Raw genomic sequence first — 17265 nt, 5'->3', positions numbered from 1 at the left:
AAAATTTTAATATAACTCATTTTTAGATTGAACTAACAATTATAAAATAATTTCTCCTAACACCATACAGAAAGTTCTGAAAATTTTCTATTGTGAGTTTTTAATAACTGTGAAAGCACAACGAAAAGTGTGATTGAAGCATGAATAGTTCACTCCTAAATATTATCTACTGTGTGACCCATGTTTTTTGTTATAAATCTTACAAATATTTTCATAGCCATTAAATGATCACAATCACAAATTTTAAGAGCTATCGGTGTGCGGTCAGGAATCTGTGTGGGGATAGGAGAAATTATTTTATACTTTTTAGTCCAATTTAAGAACATGTTATATTAAACTTTTATTTAAATAATTTTTTCTGATTTTTAGTCTTGTTTTATTGTTGCAAGCTATTGTGACCAGAATCTGACAAGATTGGGAATGACTGAAAGAACCAGCAGACTGGCCAACTGGCCAGGGGCTGCTAGCAGCGGTTAGTCAAATGTGAACAGTAGCACAACAGCAAGAGGAAAACAGACATGGAAACAGCATGGCAGATTAACAAAGTTCAAACGAGTAATTCAAGAATGAAAACCCATGTAGTAGCAAAATCTGAGACCAAAGCAACATGACATGAGAACACAGAGAATACACAACTGAAGGCAGAGCCGCAGTGCGGCTAGATTTATTATGGGGCAAAGAGCACTAACTGGTCACCAAAGAGGGTGCCGCCCTGCAGCACAGGGAGACTATCGTTGCAAAGCCAGTGTTGTCTAGCAGCCATCATCAGGTTTCACACATACTGCCTGGAGTGCATTCCGATACCACTTTCACAACATGCTGGTCCTGCAGGGCAGCTGAGATGTTTCGTGTTACCAACCTTTTTCACCCCCACTCCTATCAGATCTAGGCGGATCGGACAAACAAAAAAGCAAGTTAATATTGTATTGTCATCTAGTTCTAAGCAATGTTAAAAATTTCAAGTCTGTGGCTCATTGGGAAATTAGTTTAAAATCAATTTCCAAATTTGTACTGAACAGACAGATAGACAAGAAAGCAACGTTGTAAAAGTGTGTTAAAAATTGCAAAAATTGTCACATATTAAACATGAATAACAAAGTTGATTTTACTGTTGTAACCTGATTCTGTCATACATCCATAACAGAAGTTTAATGGGGGAGGGGGTGAAAACGGAACCAGCATTTTACGCATTTCAAGGATTTCCAGTAATGTCTTCTTTCTGTTTTTCTTGACAGTATGTAGAATGTCTGTTGGCATATTTTCACAGAGGTAGAATATATCGTACGTAGTTTCCAGCTCCTTTCATGTTTTGACAACCTAGTTGCCACAGCTTTTTGTGATAGACCAACACATCATTTTCATTGTGCCTGCAGGTGATGTTCCACACACCATTTTTTCTATTGAGTTATATGTTATTAATTATGAAATATTTTCCTGTACTGTGTAACTCAAAAATTACTCATTGGTTTCCGGTTTCAGAGTATTCGTGCATTAATAATTAAAAATCATTTACTTTGCTGTAACTTGCAGCAAATAAACAAACACTTTTCTGATTACAGTATTTACGTACCACCAAACATTAATACAACTTAAAATGATGGATCCTTGTATCTGGGGAAAATTAAAAGTCCACCAGAAAGAAAGCACAGAAGAAGGAATAGACAGCCGACATTCCAAAAGTCGAGTGTGTATCATTAAGTGGGATCAGTGGCACTTGACAATAATGTAAGCAAGTTCAGAGTTTTCCGCGTGACATAGTCCGTGACAACACAAATATCTTGAGGAAATGCTTCAGAGTCTACCACATGTAGTCAAGCACTGCTGGCATAGTCAAAAGTCCCATGGCAGTAGAGCAGGGAGAGATAACAAATTTGGCAGAGTCCTTTGCAGCAGAGCATATTCGTAAACAGACTCCAGAGGCAGTGGTGTTGAGAAGATAGTGGCATGGCATAGCTGGTGGTGATTTGTTTGGAGTGGATACATGTTGATAAAATGCCTTCTACCTCCTCTGGAGCCATTTCTATGAACCTATTTGTAGTTCCCCAGGTGACTGGTTTGTGTGCGCGGTAGTCACGTGGCATACTTATTGCCACTTGTGCAGATATGCTAAACTTACACTGTTCATGGTCTTCACCGTTTGTGTGTCTTTGTCCATTGATGTAAGACTTTTATTGTCCAGAAGAGACAGTATTTCTGTAATCATAATGTATTGTACTTCCTTTTACACATTCATGCAATTCTTGCCATACATTCATCATTTTCTGCTGAGTGCAGCCGTGACATCTTCCTTGATTCCTGTGTACTTCTCTGGCATCTAAAGTCAAATAGCAAATTCAGTTAATGCTAACTGTATTTCTGTTAACAATATAACTAACTGTTTGAGCTCTTTTTTCTCTTTTCTGCCAATTTAAAGTATCTCCATTAACTTTCTTGTATTATTTCCATATAGGGGGCAGCAGTAATTCGCATGCTTGAAGACTTCCTTGGGTCAGAAGCTTTCCGGCTAGGCATCTCAGCTTTTCTGAAGAAGTATGAGTTTGACAATGCTGTGACATCAGACCTTTGGACAGTACTTCAAGAGCAAGTGACTGATGATGGTATTGAAGTAGCTTCAGTGATGGATACATGGACACGTCAAATGGGCTACCCTGTAGTTGAAGTACTTCGTGGCTTAGAGTCAGGTTCACGCTTTCTCAGCCAGAAGAGATTTCTCTCAAATCCCAAGGCTACCTACAATGCTAGTGACACTCCATACGGGTAAGTGTGATACAGATTTGTACAAATCATTTTGATATGAGGTCTATTCAAAAATTTCCAGAACTTTGTCCACAAAAATTTTCTGCGCTTATCTTTTACTTATTGTGCATGGTCTCCTTCCAGATACTCTCCTCTGCAATTGATACACCACTCCCAGTGCAATTCCCACTTCCAGAAACAGTCTTGGTACACCTCTTGCTGGATCGCGGCACAAAGTGCTGTCTGCGAATTTTCCTTTATCTTGTCTATTGCTGCAAACTTTGTCCTTTCAGTGAGGTTTTTAAGATTGGAAATTAAAAAAGGTATGCAGGGGCCTTATCTAGAGAGTATGTAGGATGAAGCAGCACAGTGATTTCATTTTTTGTGCAATGGTCAAGCATCAACAGAGATGAATCAGGGTGAACTTGATGGTAACACAATGCATTCCAAGATGCTGTCAGGACTTCATGACATAATCCAACTGAAATGTTACATTCTTCTGCACTCTCTCAAACAGTCAGTCTCCCATTGGCACGTACAGTTTAGTTGACGTTTCTGACATGAGCGTTGTCGGTAGGTGTTGAAGGGCATCTGGATCGAAGGTCATCTTTAAATTCTGTCCAGTCATTTTTAAACCATGTGAACCATTTGTAACACTGGGTACAGCTTAAGCACTCATCACTGTAGGCTTCTTGCATCATTTGGTGTGTTTTTGTAAAGGTTTTTGTGAGTTTCACATAAAATTTAATGCTGGTGCATTGTTTCTCTAACTATGCAATCTCAAATTACACAAACTGTGACACAATGTTCTACTCAGTACAACACTGAATAATAACTAACAGACACACAACAATGAAAATTTTGGCAGTTACATATCAAACACAGGTGTCTGCAAGGATGCCAACTGCATTTCACTCCAAACATCATTAGCGTGAAATTACGAATGTTCCCCAAATTTTTTGAACAGACCTCATATGTGTGACAGACAGCAGAAAGGATCTGTAGAAAAATAATACAAGGACAAACTATTCTATAAACGTACTTTCATTCTGTTGTACTAAGTAATGACAGATATTTACCTAGTATGGCTACCGCTTTATATTTCATTGGATTAGGTCACATCCATCTTATTTACAGTTGGAGTTGGTATAGTGACATAACTGGAAATGTCGTATTAGAGATGTGCCAGTACTTTGAATAGTGTAGTTATAATGGTTTAAAACAAAAAGCTGATGTAAAAACTTTGTTAATGATTTTAAATGGTACAATTGTATGCATTGAGAAAAATATGTAGGAATTATTTATAGAGTTTATATCTTCTGTTTCAGACAATATAATCCACAATTATTATGTACAGAATTTCTTTTATTCTAAAAACTATTAGTACAACAGCAATTTTATACTTAGACTAAATGACATAACTATGAGGAACAAAAGATAATGGTACCTTTGTCCAACCCAAGACACGCAAGCTTGACTGAATTGACTAACTGTTTATTCACACCATTCTGATTATTTGAACAAACAACTTAAATGTACTTGGAGAGTCTTCCAGATTAAACACCAAATAAACAAACACTTCTTCTACGAGTATAATTCTTAGATGGCATAAAAGGCTGTTCTTGCTACTGCCGAGAATGAAGTCACTTGCTAGACTACGTAGTGGAAACAAAAGATAAGTTCTGAAACACTACTACTCCATTCGTCTTGAATGCTAAGTTCTTTTACGAGTATAAGTGATGTCAAGTTAAATTTCATTACTACAATCCCTGAAATGTTGTCCTAGTCCAGACCTGCCTAGCTGGTAGTGTCCGGTCCCCAGTAACAAGACATCTTGGTCAGAAGAGCGGCCATGAACGGTGTCCTGTATAACTGCAGCTATAGTGGCAGTGGCTCTGGTGGTGATCATCAGTTCCAGTCAGGAGATTTCACTCATTTCTGCTTCTTCAGCGAGAGCATAAATCCTTGCTTCGTAGAGGATTACTTCGTTTGTAGAGGATTACTTCGTTTAGACTGGCTGCAAAAACAGAACGTAAGTGTCGATCTGCGTATGTCGATTCTAACTGTGTGTGACAATTGTGATGGCTGGAGTCGCCTTCTGCTGGCCTCCCTACTGAGTTCCTCAATCTGGTGTGGTACTAGTGGAGCCACGAGCATTCGAATATTGCGGCCAGCAGACATTCAGCCGTAGGTGTGTCATAGCAAGTACTTCCTAGGGACATGAACAGAGAGGTCACTTGACATCCAAAGTAAACACTCGTTATTATTTATTTCACTTTGCAGTTTACAGACAGCCATTGTACTTAGTTTTCATCTGAGGAAAGAAAGTTACTTTCAGGTGTATCTTGAATATTTGCTCTAAGAATTTCATCTGATGCATCACTACATTTGCAACAGTTTTTCTGTCCTTAGTGGAGCCAACTGATTTGGACTTGTGTAAGAATCCTTCCAAGAGTTCAAAAGTTTTATTCTGCAGCAGGTAATGAAGGTAGTATATTAAAATTCTGGATGCCTAAGTGCCATGTGCCCCCTTATACAATTGGTGCACAATATCTGCTGTGCCATGGATTCTCTTTCTTACTTTCCACAACAGCATTTATAGCACATTGGTCTTCTACTGAAAATATTTTAATTTTCTTCAGCACTGCCTTTAGAAACCACAGTGAAATGCCAATGTATTTCCAAGAGAATGGTACTGTGTGCCTCTTTTTACATCTGTATCTACATGTGTAGAGTACAAACCACCATGAAGTGTATGCAGATGGTAACTTCCCATTGTCAATTTGTTAGAGCTTCTTTTCATTACATTCACATATGGCATGTGAGAATAATGATTACTGTGTGTAAATGTCTCTGCACACTCTGTAATTACTCTAATCTTGTCCTTGCAAGCCCTATGGGAATTATAAGTAAGGTGTTATTGTACCTTCTTAGATTCATCACTTAAAGCCAGTTCCTGAAACTTTGTAAGCAGGCTTTCTCAGAAAAGTTTGTGCCTATCTTCAAGCATCAGCCAGATCAGATTCTTCAGCATCTCTTGGACGTCCTCCCAAGGGTGAAACAAACCTGTGACCATTTGTGCTGCTCTTCTCTGTATACAATATTATGAATCTTCTCTGTATACATTGAATATGACCTGTTAGTCATATTTGGTACAGGTCCCACACACTTCAGCAGTATTCTGAGATGGATCCACGAGTGATTTTTAAGCAGTCTCCTGTATATACTGATTGGATTTCCCTAGTATTTACACTGATTGGATTTCCCTAGTATTATGCCAATTAACCAAAGTCTGCCAACTGCTTTACCTGTGGCTGAGCTTATGTGGTTGTTACATTTCATATCCCTACAGATTGTTACTCCTGGCATTTTACTCCTGATATTTGTGTGAGCTGACCAATTCCTAGTTCTAACTCATTGATATTGTACTCCAGGTAACTACATTCTTTAATTTTGTGAAGTGCAAAATTTTATATTTCTTTTTAAAGGAAGTTACCAAGTGTTTCATCACTTTGAGAGCTTATTGTGATTTGACAGTGTTTGTGCAGCTTTTTTCTGACAGCACTAAATTGTAGATAACTGCATTATCTGCAAGAAGTCTGTGTTTATAATTAATATTGTCTGCAAGATCATTAACATGCAACATGAATAGCAAGGATTCCAAAACACTTCCCTGGGGTGCACTTCAAGCAACTTCTGCATTTGTAGATACCGCTCCATCCAAGACAACATGCTGCATCCTCCTTAGCAAGAAATCCTCAATCCATCTACAAATTTTTCTTCATATTCCATATGACTGTACTTTCAGCAACAAGCATAGGTGTGGTACTGAGTCAAATGCTTCTTGGAAATTGAGGTGTGCAAGTTGGGTATCATACGATCTATGTTCTTGGAATCCATGCTGGTAGACATGAAAAAGATTCCGTTTGAGATATGTCATTACGTTTGAGCTCTGAATATGTTGTAAGATTCTGCAACAAACAAATATAAAGGATTTTGGGCAGTTGTTTTGTGGATCACTTCTGCTACCCCTTTTGTAGATGGGTGTGAACAGTGTTTTATTCTAACCACTGGGAATGGCTTTTTGTTCAAGGGATCAGTGGTATATTGTGTTTAAAAGTACTTTATAATTTTGGAAGATATCGAAATTTATTGAGATAACTTACAGAATAAGTAGATGTGTTATTCTTTAGCAAACAGCCTCAAGTTTGATCTGCCACCAGGAGCACCAGCACAGTGCACAGTTAAAATGACTACTTTCAGTGGATTGGAGTGTATTCACTGTGTGTTTTGGTTGCATGAAATGAATTCTGCAACAACTTAAATTGCTAAAGACCTTCCAACAAGGCCTGAAATTTACTCCTGGCACAAGAACTTTGTTGAGACAGGTTGTTTACTGCAACATGATAAATCATCAGTTCACCTACATGTTGACGATTATGTCAAACAGGTCAGGGAGAGCTTTGCCCGCAGTCCACAAAATGACTGAGATGTGATGGTTTACTACCAGAAATATGGTGTGCCATCTCATTTCCTCATGGAAGTTCAAGGTTTCCTCAGTAATCGCTTCCCAGGTCAGTGAATTGGCCGTGAAGGGCTAATTGCATCGCCACCTAGCTCCCCAGACTTGACCCCACTGGATTTCTTTCTCTGGGGTTTCATTAAAGACCATGTGTATGTTCCTCCCCTACCCAACAACTTAGCTGACCTGAAAAACTGAATCTATGCCGCCATTGCACAAGTGCTGCGATGAGTGTGGGAAGAAATTGATAACCAGTGGGATGTTTGCTGCATCACAAATGGTAGTCACATCAAACCAAAATAACACCTGACCCTTTTATGTGAAACTTGAGTTTGTTTGCTACAAAATGACGTATCTACCAATTCTGCAAGTTATCTCAATGAATTTCTATATCATTCCAAAGTTAAAAAGTTCTTTTGGACTCACCCTGTCTTTCTCCTTTGAGCGGACTTCTGAACTATCTGTTCCAGATAGTCTTCAGAGAACCATTTAGTGATGTTTCGCAGGATGTCTTTTCATGTCCACCACTAACAAAATTATAATTATCTGAGTTGATTGTCACATAATTAAAGTCTTCTCCGATGATTACAGAATGCTTAGGGAACTTACATACCAGTGAACTGAGGTTTTCTCTGAAGTTATTGGTTACATCAGAAAGTGAGGCTAATGGTTGATAGAAGGATCCAATTATAATGTTGTACCCATACTTGATATTGAGTTTTGTCCAAACAGTCTCACACCAACAGTCTCAATTTCTATCTCAGTGGATTTGAGTTTCTTATCTACTCTGACAAATACACCATCTCCATTTATCATTAACCTATCATTTTGGTGTGCGTTTAACTTTTTCCAACCAGCTGCTGTGTCTAATATTGTGTGAGCTCCACTGTTTCTTAGGAGTGCACTTCAAATTGTGGTACTTTGTTGCAAATGCTTTGGCAATCAATTGCATTTGTTTGGCCACTGATACTTCCAGGTATTTACCAGCTTTCATTATCTGTACTGGATAGAGTGTCATCTAATCTAAAATACCTTTGTGTACACCACACGCATGGTTACCTACCTGGATAACAGCCTCTGATGTGTAGTGCAAACATGACCCATTTAGGGGGACCCTACCTTTCTCAATTCTGATGCATGTCTAGGAAGCCTGGCTTGTCACAGAGCCTTCCACATCTCTGGTTCATGTCTTCCATTCAACTCAGAATCAGGGGACCACAATAAGTTATGGAGACAGGGCTGCAAAGTGTGAGCCTTACTGTAACTCGGTGAACAAGGGTAATCTTCTCTGCTAGTCACTAGAATGATCCACGTATGACCTTGGATCTCAGGCAATAGGAATTGTTTATACCAATGTGCACGCCCCCCAGTGCCTGTACTTTGTGTTACTTCCCATCCTGTTCTGTTAATTCCCTAAGTAGTATGATTATTTAAGGTTCACTTGAACTTCCAGCAATTAATAGTCCCCTACCTCCATATGTTTCCTTCCCCATGACATGGGGCACAGCAGGTTCACATTATAGCATCAAGCATTGGTTTGAGTAATCACAAAGTCTCATCCAGGTTATGTTGCATGTCTTCCTCTAGCATATGACCTTCATGGCCTTGTCAAACTGCACATACTATGCCTTCTCTGTGATTTAAAATGCTGCAAAAACATTGCTGAAGCAGCCCATCTCATCTGTGACTCCAATACTGTAGTGGAAACATAGGTGCACTTCAAAGAGTTATCTTTTTGGTAACACTCCAACTTCAAAGATTTATCTTTTTGGTAACACCATTACATTAATGAATTACTTCTTTAGCCATAATGTCATGTATTATTGAGTTGATACTTTGCACTCCAGAGCCTCTGTTGACTATGTATCTAGTGCACAGACTTGCTAGTGCAGTGGGCCACAAACCCTGCATAAGGGCCTCAGAAAGATAATAGATAGATAGACAGAGAGAGAGAGAAACAAACAAAAACACACAAACCACTGATGACTAAATGCTGTCATTCCCTGCAGGCCCAAGTGCAGCTATTGTTGCCATGTCTGCATTGTTGTGCAGGTGGACAAGTTGGAAAATAACATACCATGAGACTAGCACAGCTCAAAAGAACTAAGTTCTGCAAGGGTGTGCACAGGTGTTTCCAAGAAGCATGAAAGGAAACAACACACACACACACACACACAGAGAGAGAGAGAGAGAGAGAGAGAGAGAGAGAGAAGCCAGTGAAAGGTGGGCTGCTATCAGTGGTGGGCTGCATGCTGCCTGTGGGCCGTGGTCTGTGCATCCGTCCTAGATATGGATAGTGCTGGTTTGAAATGTTTCCTGCCGGCAGAATATCTCAAGTATTTTACCTGTTATAATAGCAGAAAACTTTTCATTGGCTATCCCATCAGTTATGTCACTGATACAGTAGTGTTTCCTGTTGCTGTCCAGAATTAATGGTCATGTAAACTACTGAACTAGATGTGGTTAATGTGAAATTAACCACATGGTTGCATGCAATACCAGTCTACATTTAATGCAAGTGAATGTGACTTCAAAATCTGCTGCATAACAACTACATGTTGGTTTAGTGTCCAGAAGACCTCCCCCAAAGTTCCTGTCACATATGTTGCATATAATTAGGATAAGTCTTCTGGAATTTGGATTCTAACAGTGCCATATTCTGCCTGTTTACATATCTCTGTATTTGAATAGGCATGCCTATAGCAGTTTCTTTGGTGCTTCAGTATATATTGTGAACAGACATGATACCCATTGAGATGCTAATACAGTTGCAATGACAGTACGTAATGGTACAGCTTGTCACAACATTTACATTTGGCTTCTGTTTTTCCATGTACAGTTTGTGTTTCATACAAATTCCGTACACTGTCATCAGATGTTGTTACCATGAAAGGCTGGACAACTATAATGGCTGCAGATGCTGTGGCAGATTTTATTTATTGGTGCATTGACCAAATAAGCACATTATATAATAGAATATTTTACCTCTAGCTCTAGCATTTACTCGAACAAGCATTTCCATGCCTAAGGGTATTGCTATCGCAAGTACAAAAGAAAGCTGGTACTCACTCATGTAATTTATCAAATTTTGTTGTTGGTGTCTTAAGTTCACACTAGTCTATCCTATGCAAGCGTCTTCATCTCTGAATAACTACTCCATAGTAAAGCTGTTGAAAACCATGTTCATTGTGTTTAAAACATTTAATGTGAATTTTTCATCTGTGTGACAACATTATCTTGACTAGAAGAAGGGATCGGTTGGTAGGACATGTTCTGAGGCATCAAGGGATCACCAATTTAGTATTGGAGGTCAGTGTGGAAGGTAAAAATCGTGGAGGAAGACCAAGAGATGAATACAGCAAGCAGATCCACAAGGATGTAGGTTGCAGTAGGTACTGGGAGATGAAGAAGCTTGCACAGGACAGAGTAGCATGGAGAGCTGCATCAAACCAGTCTAGTTTTCTATGCTTTTTTTGTACACATATACATGTTTGTTGTAAATAGATTTTCCAGGTCTGTGCTACTTCATGAACAGTAATTGTACTGCACTTCTGGACTCCTGTGCATATAAACTTTTAGACTGCATGAAATGTATTGTAATTTAGAACTTTAATGGAATGATTTTAATTTTATATCTTCCAGATATAAGTGGGCAATACCCATCACTTACATCACTTCAGACAATCCTACGGAGACTAAGAGGTTGTGGTTGCAGCCAACAGAAACACAAAGTAAGAGATATATGGATATTATTTTAATCATCCTCCTTACTAATACAAATTCTGCCTGAAGAGGATGGGGGAGTATCTCCAAGAAAAGTAAAATCATTGGCATGTTAAGTGAAAGCAATAGCTTTGTAGTTGTCAAGTTGCATTAAAAGATCAGCTTGTATTGTCGTATTAAAGCACCATTTGCATTCTGTATTGGATAAGGAAGTTTTAAATGATTTTGCAGTCATTCATTCATATCCAGTGAGAGGAACAACTTATCTACTGCTGTTCATGACTTGAAATCTTCACCACTGGCAGTTTAGACTAGCTGCTATATTGATTCTCTGTGGTGGCCAAGTAATTTGCAAGTTATTTCTTCAATTCAGATACACAAATGTATGAGCTGATCATTATATAAGTATTAAGTCTAACCTTGTGGTTATAATATCCTGCTTAGTTAACAGTCACATTTTTAGAACTACTTAGTGGTGAATAAAAATTTAATTTGTGAGTATAACAAACAGAAAATGCATAACCAGAAGACATACATTAGGGCAGTGAGGAGTCAGTGTTATTACTATTGATTATTCCAACCCATTCTAACCGATATATGACACAATTGTAATGCTGAAGTAGTCCAGATCCAATACATGCTGTTCTTATAACTCTTTAACAAAAGAAACTAGTTGCAGAGAAGTGCCTAATTTTGATTTACATTGAATAATTACACACTTTAAATTAATGCACCTGAGTATAGTAGAAATAATAACGAGTTTATGTGCAACTTTGTGTAAAACGTTTTAAAAATACATTCATTTTGCAGAGAAACTGGAAATTGGTAATGCTACTTGGCTAAAGCTGAATAGACATGAAGTTGGCTACTATAGAGTGAACTATGAGTATGAAGATTGGAATGCTCTTATTTCATTATTGAAAACTAATACTCAGGTAAGTGGAATCAGTAGTTTTTGGAGTAGATATTATGCCAGTCAGGCATAAGGGCATAGAAAACTGAATATACCAAGTTTGGACATCTTTACCAAGTTTGGGCATCTTTATCTTTGAACACAAAAAAAAAACAAAATTCTTTCATTCATCATGTTCTGTAGAGTCCATCAAGAAACAGTACCTCACAGATGTGAAACAAGTTAAGGTATACATTAGCAAAGGAAATAAAATCATAGAAACTTAATCTGCACACTGTATCAACAACAAATTGTCACTCTACTACGTAATGCTGTATTTGCTTATGCCAGTTAAATTTAACCAAGTAAACTGCAAAGACAGCTGCTACTTTGAAAAAAAGTTCTCATTTGTGTTACATAAACAAATAGCTGCCATTATTTTCTACTGGTAGCTTAATATTTATAGCCAGAGTCAGATATACTGTATGTCTTTCTTACTTTGCATTTCTGACACCTCTACCTTCCAAATAAAACAAGAAAAAATTCTCTCTTAGATTGCTTACATAATAACAACCACAATTTTTCATACAATAGGGGGAAGGTAGCCACTCAACTTTAGCAGATTGGTGTTTGGAGCATAGAAACACGTAACAGAAAACATTATTCACACTAGCTTTCGAGCTTTTGCTCTTTTTGCAGTAAAATACTCACATTCGCACATGGACACACCCAAATGAACACTCCCCACAATTTTAGTTGACTAGGACCACCAAAAGCAGGTTGTTTGATATTTGTTAAATTTCACAGTTCATAACAGGAATATTTTGCCTAAGGAATGCTAAACAACAGTATTTGATATTTTCTATTTCACTTACCTTCCACTTCTTTGTAATTACAGTTCTGTAATACTCAAAATAGAAATTTATAGGAAACAAACTTTAATTCTTATGGACGTTGTGATGGATGGGGCTTTTGTTTAAAAATTAAACAACTAATTTAAATTCTTTTGCTACATTTAACCTTCAATGACATTGTAAATCTAATGCATTCACAACACAACTAAAAATCTTAAAAATCACTAGATGTTAGACCTCCAAATAAAAGTGATGGAGTTACATGCAAATTGTCAAACAATATTAAGATAATGAATTTCTTTGAAAGAAAAAGTGTTTATTTAAGTGTGCACTGAGTGTTAGAAACATATACAGTGGAAGTTAAACAACAACAGAGCAACAATGGCTAGAGAAAGGAGTGGAGAGGGAGCAAGTGGATGACTTACGCTTTTCTATAAAGGAGTGTGCAACTACTTTGCAAAGGGACACATCTTTTATTACTTTTAGATATATATGGACTATAGTTTCTAAGTGTAATAAAATGTTTTAAATGTACTTTCACAGTCACTGGATACTGCTGACAGAGCACATTTGTTGGATGATGCCTTCAGTCTTGCAGCTGCAGGGCAACTCAGGTATGAAACAGCCTTGGAGCTCACACGATATTTGAGCAATGAGACAGAGTATGTGCCATGGGTTGTTGCTACCACACACTTCACCAAGATGTTCCACCTGCTACAGGGATCTGATGAAGCCCATGGCTTACTCAAGGTTAATAATATTAATATTAGCTGTCCATAATGAATGTTAAAAAAATAAATCTAACCATTTACTAAAACCTGGGACAACAGTACGTGGCTGTATTGGACATTAATTTAAAAACATGATTGAATCATTTTTTGAAAATTTAAAAATCCTTTTGTACTAGTATTAGTATTTAGGCGCTTCTATGTTTCTCCGCCAATAAGTGATGTAAATGGTATATTAATGTAATCTTTAACAGCTGATCATTGCCATGTGCTAAAAGTATGCATTTATAGGCTGTGATTTATCATAGGGTGGGAAGGGAAAAATGGCTCAGTTATCTGCAGAGAAAAGTTATTATTTTCCAGCTAAGAACTTTTGTGGTATTTGACAAAGGCAGCTTAGTATATTTGTCACACAGGAAGCATGAGAATTGTGGTATGTGCATTAGAGGACAAACTGTGTAAACAGACTAATTCTCTGAAAAATACAAGAAAGGACATCAGAATCTGATGTTACTGCAAAAGCCATTTCAGTCATAAAATGGTTGGTTTTTTGATTTGCAAGTAGGAAAGAGGAAAGATAAGTGAATTATAATACTTACTATTGGACTTCTATTTGTCAGTATATAAAAAACACATAGGTCAAGGGTAAAGATAAATACCCACAGTACAGTTGAGTGATTGACAGGGATGTAAACAAGATTAAAATGACCTCTCACCTTTCAGGCAATGTCTCTCCTTGCAGCCACCAAACAAACACACACACACACACACACACACACACACACACACACACGACCAAATTATCCCAGCACTGCAGCCTGATGGATGTGGGGTTGATGAGATAAAAAGGAGAGTAGAGAAGATGACACCTAGGGGGAAAGACAACAAGGGAACAGGATAGGAATGTGGAACTGACACAGACAGGAGAAGTTAACGTGCGGTAGATGATGAATGTGAAATGGTGGAGTGGGTGAAGGGAGGGGGGATAATAGAGTGAACTTAATCAGAGAATACTTTGAGGGTAGATTAATGCCTAGGTGGATAGTGGTAGAGGGAAATGCGAGGAGAAGAGGGAACGGAAGACATGAAACAAGGGTGAAGATGTGTGAGGGCAGAGGACATTGAGGCCAGGAGGATTGCAGGATGTGTTGTAAGCACAATTCCCATGTATGCAATTCAGAGAAGCTGGTATTGAAAAAGACAGGGAGGATCCAGACAGAGCTGGCTGTGAAGCAGCATGTTGCGCTCAGAGGCATGTACTGAGTGGGTGCATAGGACAGGCTTTGCACTTGGGTCTTTGACAGGGTTTTCACCTATGTAGCAAGGGGTTGGGAGTAGGTTCAGCATAAGAAAGGGCTTGAATAGTTCGTATATTGGGATGTCAGCAGAGTACCCTCTTTGGGAGAGTTAGGAAAGATTTTAGGAAGAATGTTTTCCTCCCAGGGTACAATAAAAAAGGTGATGGGTGTCCATTCCAGGTTGACAATGGATAATTATAGGGATGCTACTTTGCAACTTATTCACAAGAAAGGTTGGAAAATTAGGGTCATTTGTAGCTATGGCTCAGAAGATATGTTTGTGGCTTACAGCCTATTCATGAAGACCTTAATAAGATCTTCAGCGTACTGGGCAAGGGATTTCTTATCAATGCACAGCTACCGTCTACATGTGGCTAGGCTGTATAGGAGAGCCTTTTGGTGTGGAAAGGATAGTAGCTGTCAAAATGGATGTACTGTTGCAGGTTGATGAGCTCTAAGTGGATGGAGGTTTTTATAGAGTCATTGGTGAAACTCAGCTCAATACCCAGGAAGATGACATGCTGAGCCGAAGAGGATGAGGTGAAACAGACAAGAGTGAAGGTCCTAAAATGTTGATGGATGAGGACAGAGTCAACATTGTGAAGGTTATCGTCAATGAACCTGAATAAGATCTTGATTGGCAAGGAAGGTTTGCTGTAGCTGGCCCATAAACAGGTTGGCACATGAAAGGGCTATGCAAGTGGATTTGTCTGCATATCTACCCCTTGAAGGAGAATTAATTTTGGGCAAGGATATAATTGGTCATGTATAAAGGAATGAGGTGGTTGGAGTCTGCAGGATGATGAGAGAGAGGTAGCGCAGGAGCAATGCCATGGACATGAGGGATATTAGTGTATAGGGAGATGTACTATGCTTCATCTCTTCCTTTCCCATAATTTTGGTTAAAAATAAGAGGTGGGATGGCAAATAAAAATGGCCAAGATGTAAAAAACAAAAAGGAAAAGAAGATCATGTGGAGGGAGTATTTTGAAGATTCTTGAACCCAAATGAAGGCCTGAAGGAAGAAGAAGAAGAAGAGGAGGGGGAGAGAAGTTGATGATACACTGAGGAAGAGGAGAGGAGGAAAGGCATCAGGTTTGGATGGGCTAGTGCAAGAAGACTGGAAGAAGGGATAATTGTCTCACTCTTCTCAAAAGGTAATAGGAAAGAGTGCAAAAACTATCAAAGAATCACACTGATGACCCAATGTGCAAAGATCTTTGAGAAAGTGTTGGAAACACGAATTCAGTTTTGGAAACACAAATTTGAGTAAAAAAATGAATGATAAGAGAATGACAACATGGGCTCAGAGTAGGAATGTCCACAGTACATCTAATTTTTTCTGTAAACAGCTACAGGGACACCCCTAGGAGTATAGAATGGATTTGATAGATTGGGTGATAGAAGAACACATGATAACATATGAAGAAGCCCGTGTAGAGCAGAGTAGTAGAAAAGCAAAGTACAGAGGAGAAGAGAAATAGACAAAGGGAATGTGAGCTGTTTGAAAATGGGAGGAGAGAGATTAAGTTGGGAGAACAGAAGAATGACTTGAGGCAGGAAAATGCGGTTTCACCATCACTCTCCACTGGCGTAATTGGTTAAGAAAAGATGAAAGCAATGTTGTTTGCAGACAATTTGACGATTTTGGGAAACATGGAGGAGTAAGCCCAGGAACAGTTGAACAGATTCCAGTGAATACAACAAGGATATGGAATGAAACCCCATGAACCATGGACCTTGCCGTTGGTGGGGAAGCTGGTGTGCCTCAGCAACACAGATAGCCATACCGCAATGGAGGGGTATCTGTTGAAAGGCCAGACAAATGAGTGGTTCCTGAAGAGGGGCAGCAGCCTTTTCAGTAATTGCAGGGTAACAGTCTGGATGATTGACTGATCTGGACTTGTAACACTAATCAAAACGGCCTTGCTGTGCTGGTACTGCAAACGGCTGAAAGCAAGAAGAAATACAGCCGTAATTTTTCCCAAGGGCATGCAGCTTTACTGTATGGTTAAATGGTGATGGTGCCTCTTGGTTAAAATATTCTGGAGGTAGAATAGTCCCCCATTTGGATCTCCGGGCGGGGACTACTCAGGAGGACGTCGTTATCAGGAGAAAGAAAACTGGCATTCTACAGATCAGAGCATGGATTGTCAGAGCCCTTAATCGGGCAGGTAGGTTAGAAAATTTAAAAAGGGAAATGGATAGGTTAAAGTTAGATATAGTGGGAATTAGTGAAGTTTGTGGCAGGAGGAACAAGACTTCTGGTCAGGTGAATACAGAGTTATAAATAGAAAATCAAATAGGGGTAATGCAAGAGTAGGTTTAATAATGAATAAAAAAAATAGGTATGCGGTTAAGCTACTACAAACAGCATAGTGAACACATTATTGTGGCTAAGATAGACACGAAGCCCACACCTACCACAGTAGTACAAGTTTATATGCCAACTAGCTCTGCAGATGCCGAAGAGATGGATGAAATGTATGATGAGTTAAAGGAAATTACTCAG

General features: G+C 38.6%; 1 protein-coding gene across 2 annotated transcripts in view; it reads left to right on the top strand.

Annotated features, from left to right (window-relative positions):
- Positions 1-17265, top strand: part of LOC126458109 (glutamyl aminopeptidase-like) — a 292746-nt gene that overhangs the window by 239655 nt on the left and 35826 nt on the right. For both annotated transcript variants that reach the window (XM_050094939.1, XM_050094938.1), the window contains exons 8-11: positions 2450-2757; positions 10901-10989; positions 11792-11916; positions 13271-13477. In XM_050094939.1, coding sequence (XP_049950896.1) covers positions 2450-2757; positions 10901-10989; positions 11792-11916; positions 13271-13477 — 729 coding nt within the window. The remainder of the gene's footprint in view (positions 1-2449; positions 2758-10900; positions 10990-11791; positions 11917-13270; positions 13478-17265) is intronic.

This window comes from Schistocerca serialis, chromosome 2, assembly GCF_023864345.2.
Source record: "Schistocerca serialis cubense isolate TAMUIC-IGC-003099 chromosome 2, iqSchSeri2.2, whole genome shotgun sequence".
NCBI classification, from domain to species: Eukaryota; Metazoa; Arthropoda; class Insecta; order Orthoptera; family Acrididae; genus Schistocerca; species Schistocerca serialis.
Note: the sequence above shows the minus strand (reverse complement) of the source record. Positions and strands in the feature narration are given on the sequence as shown.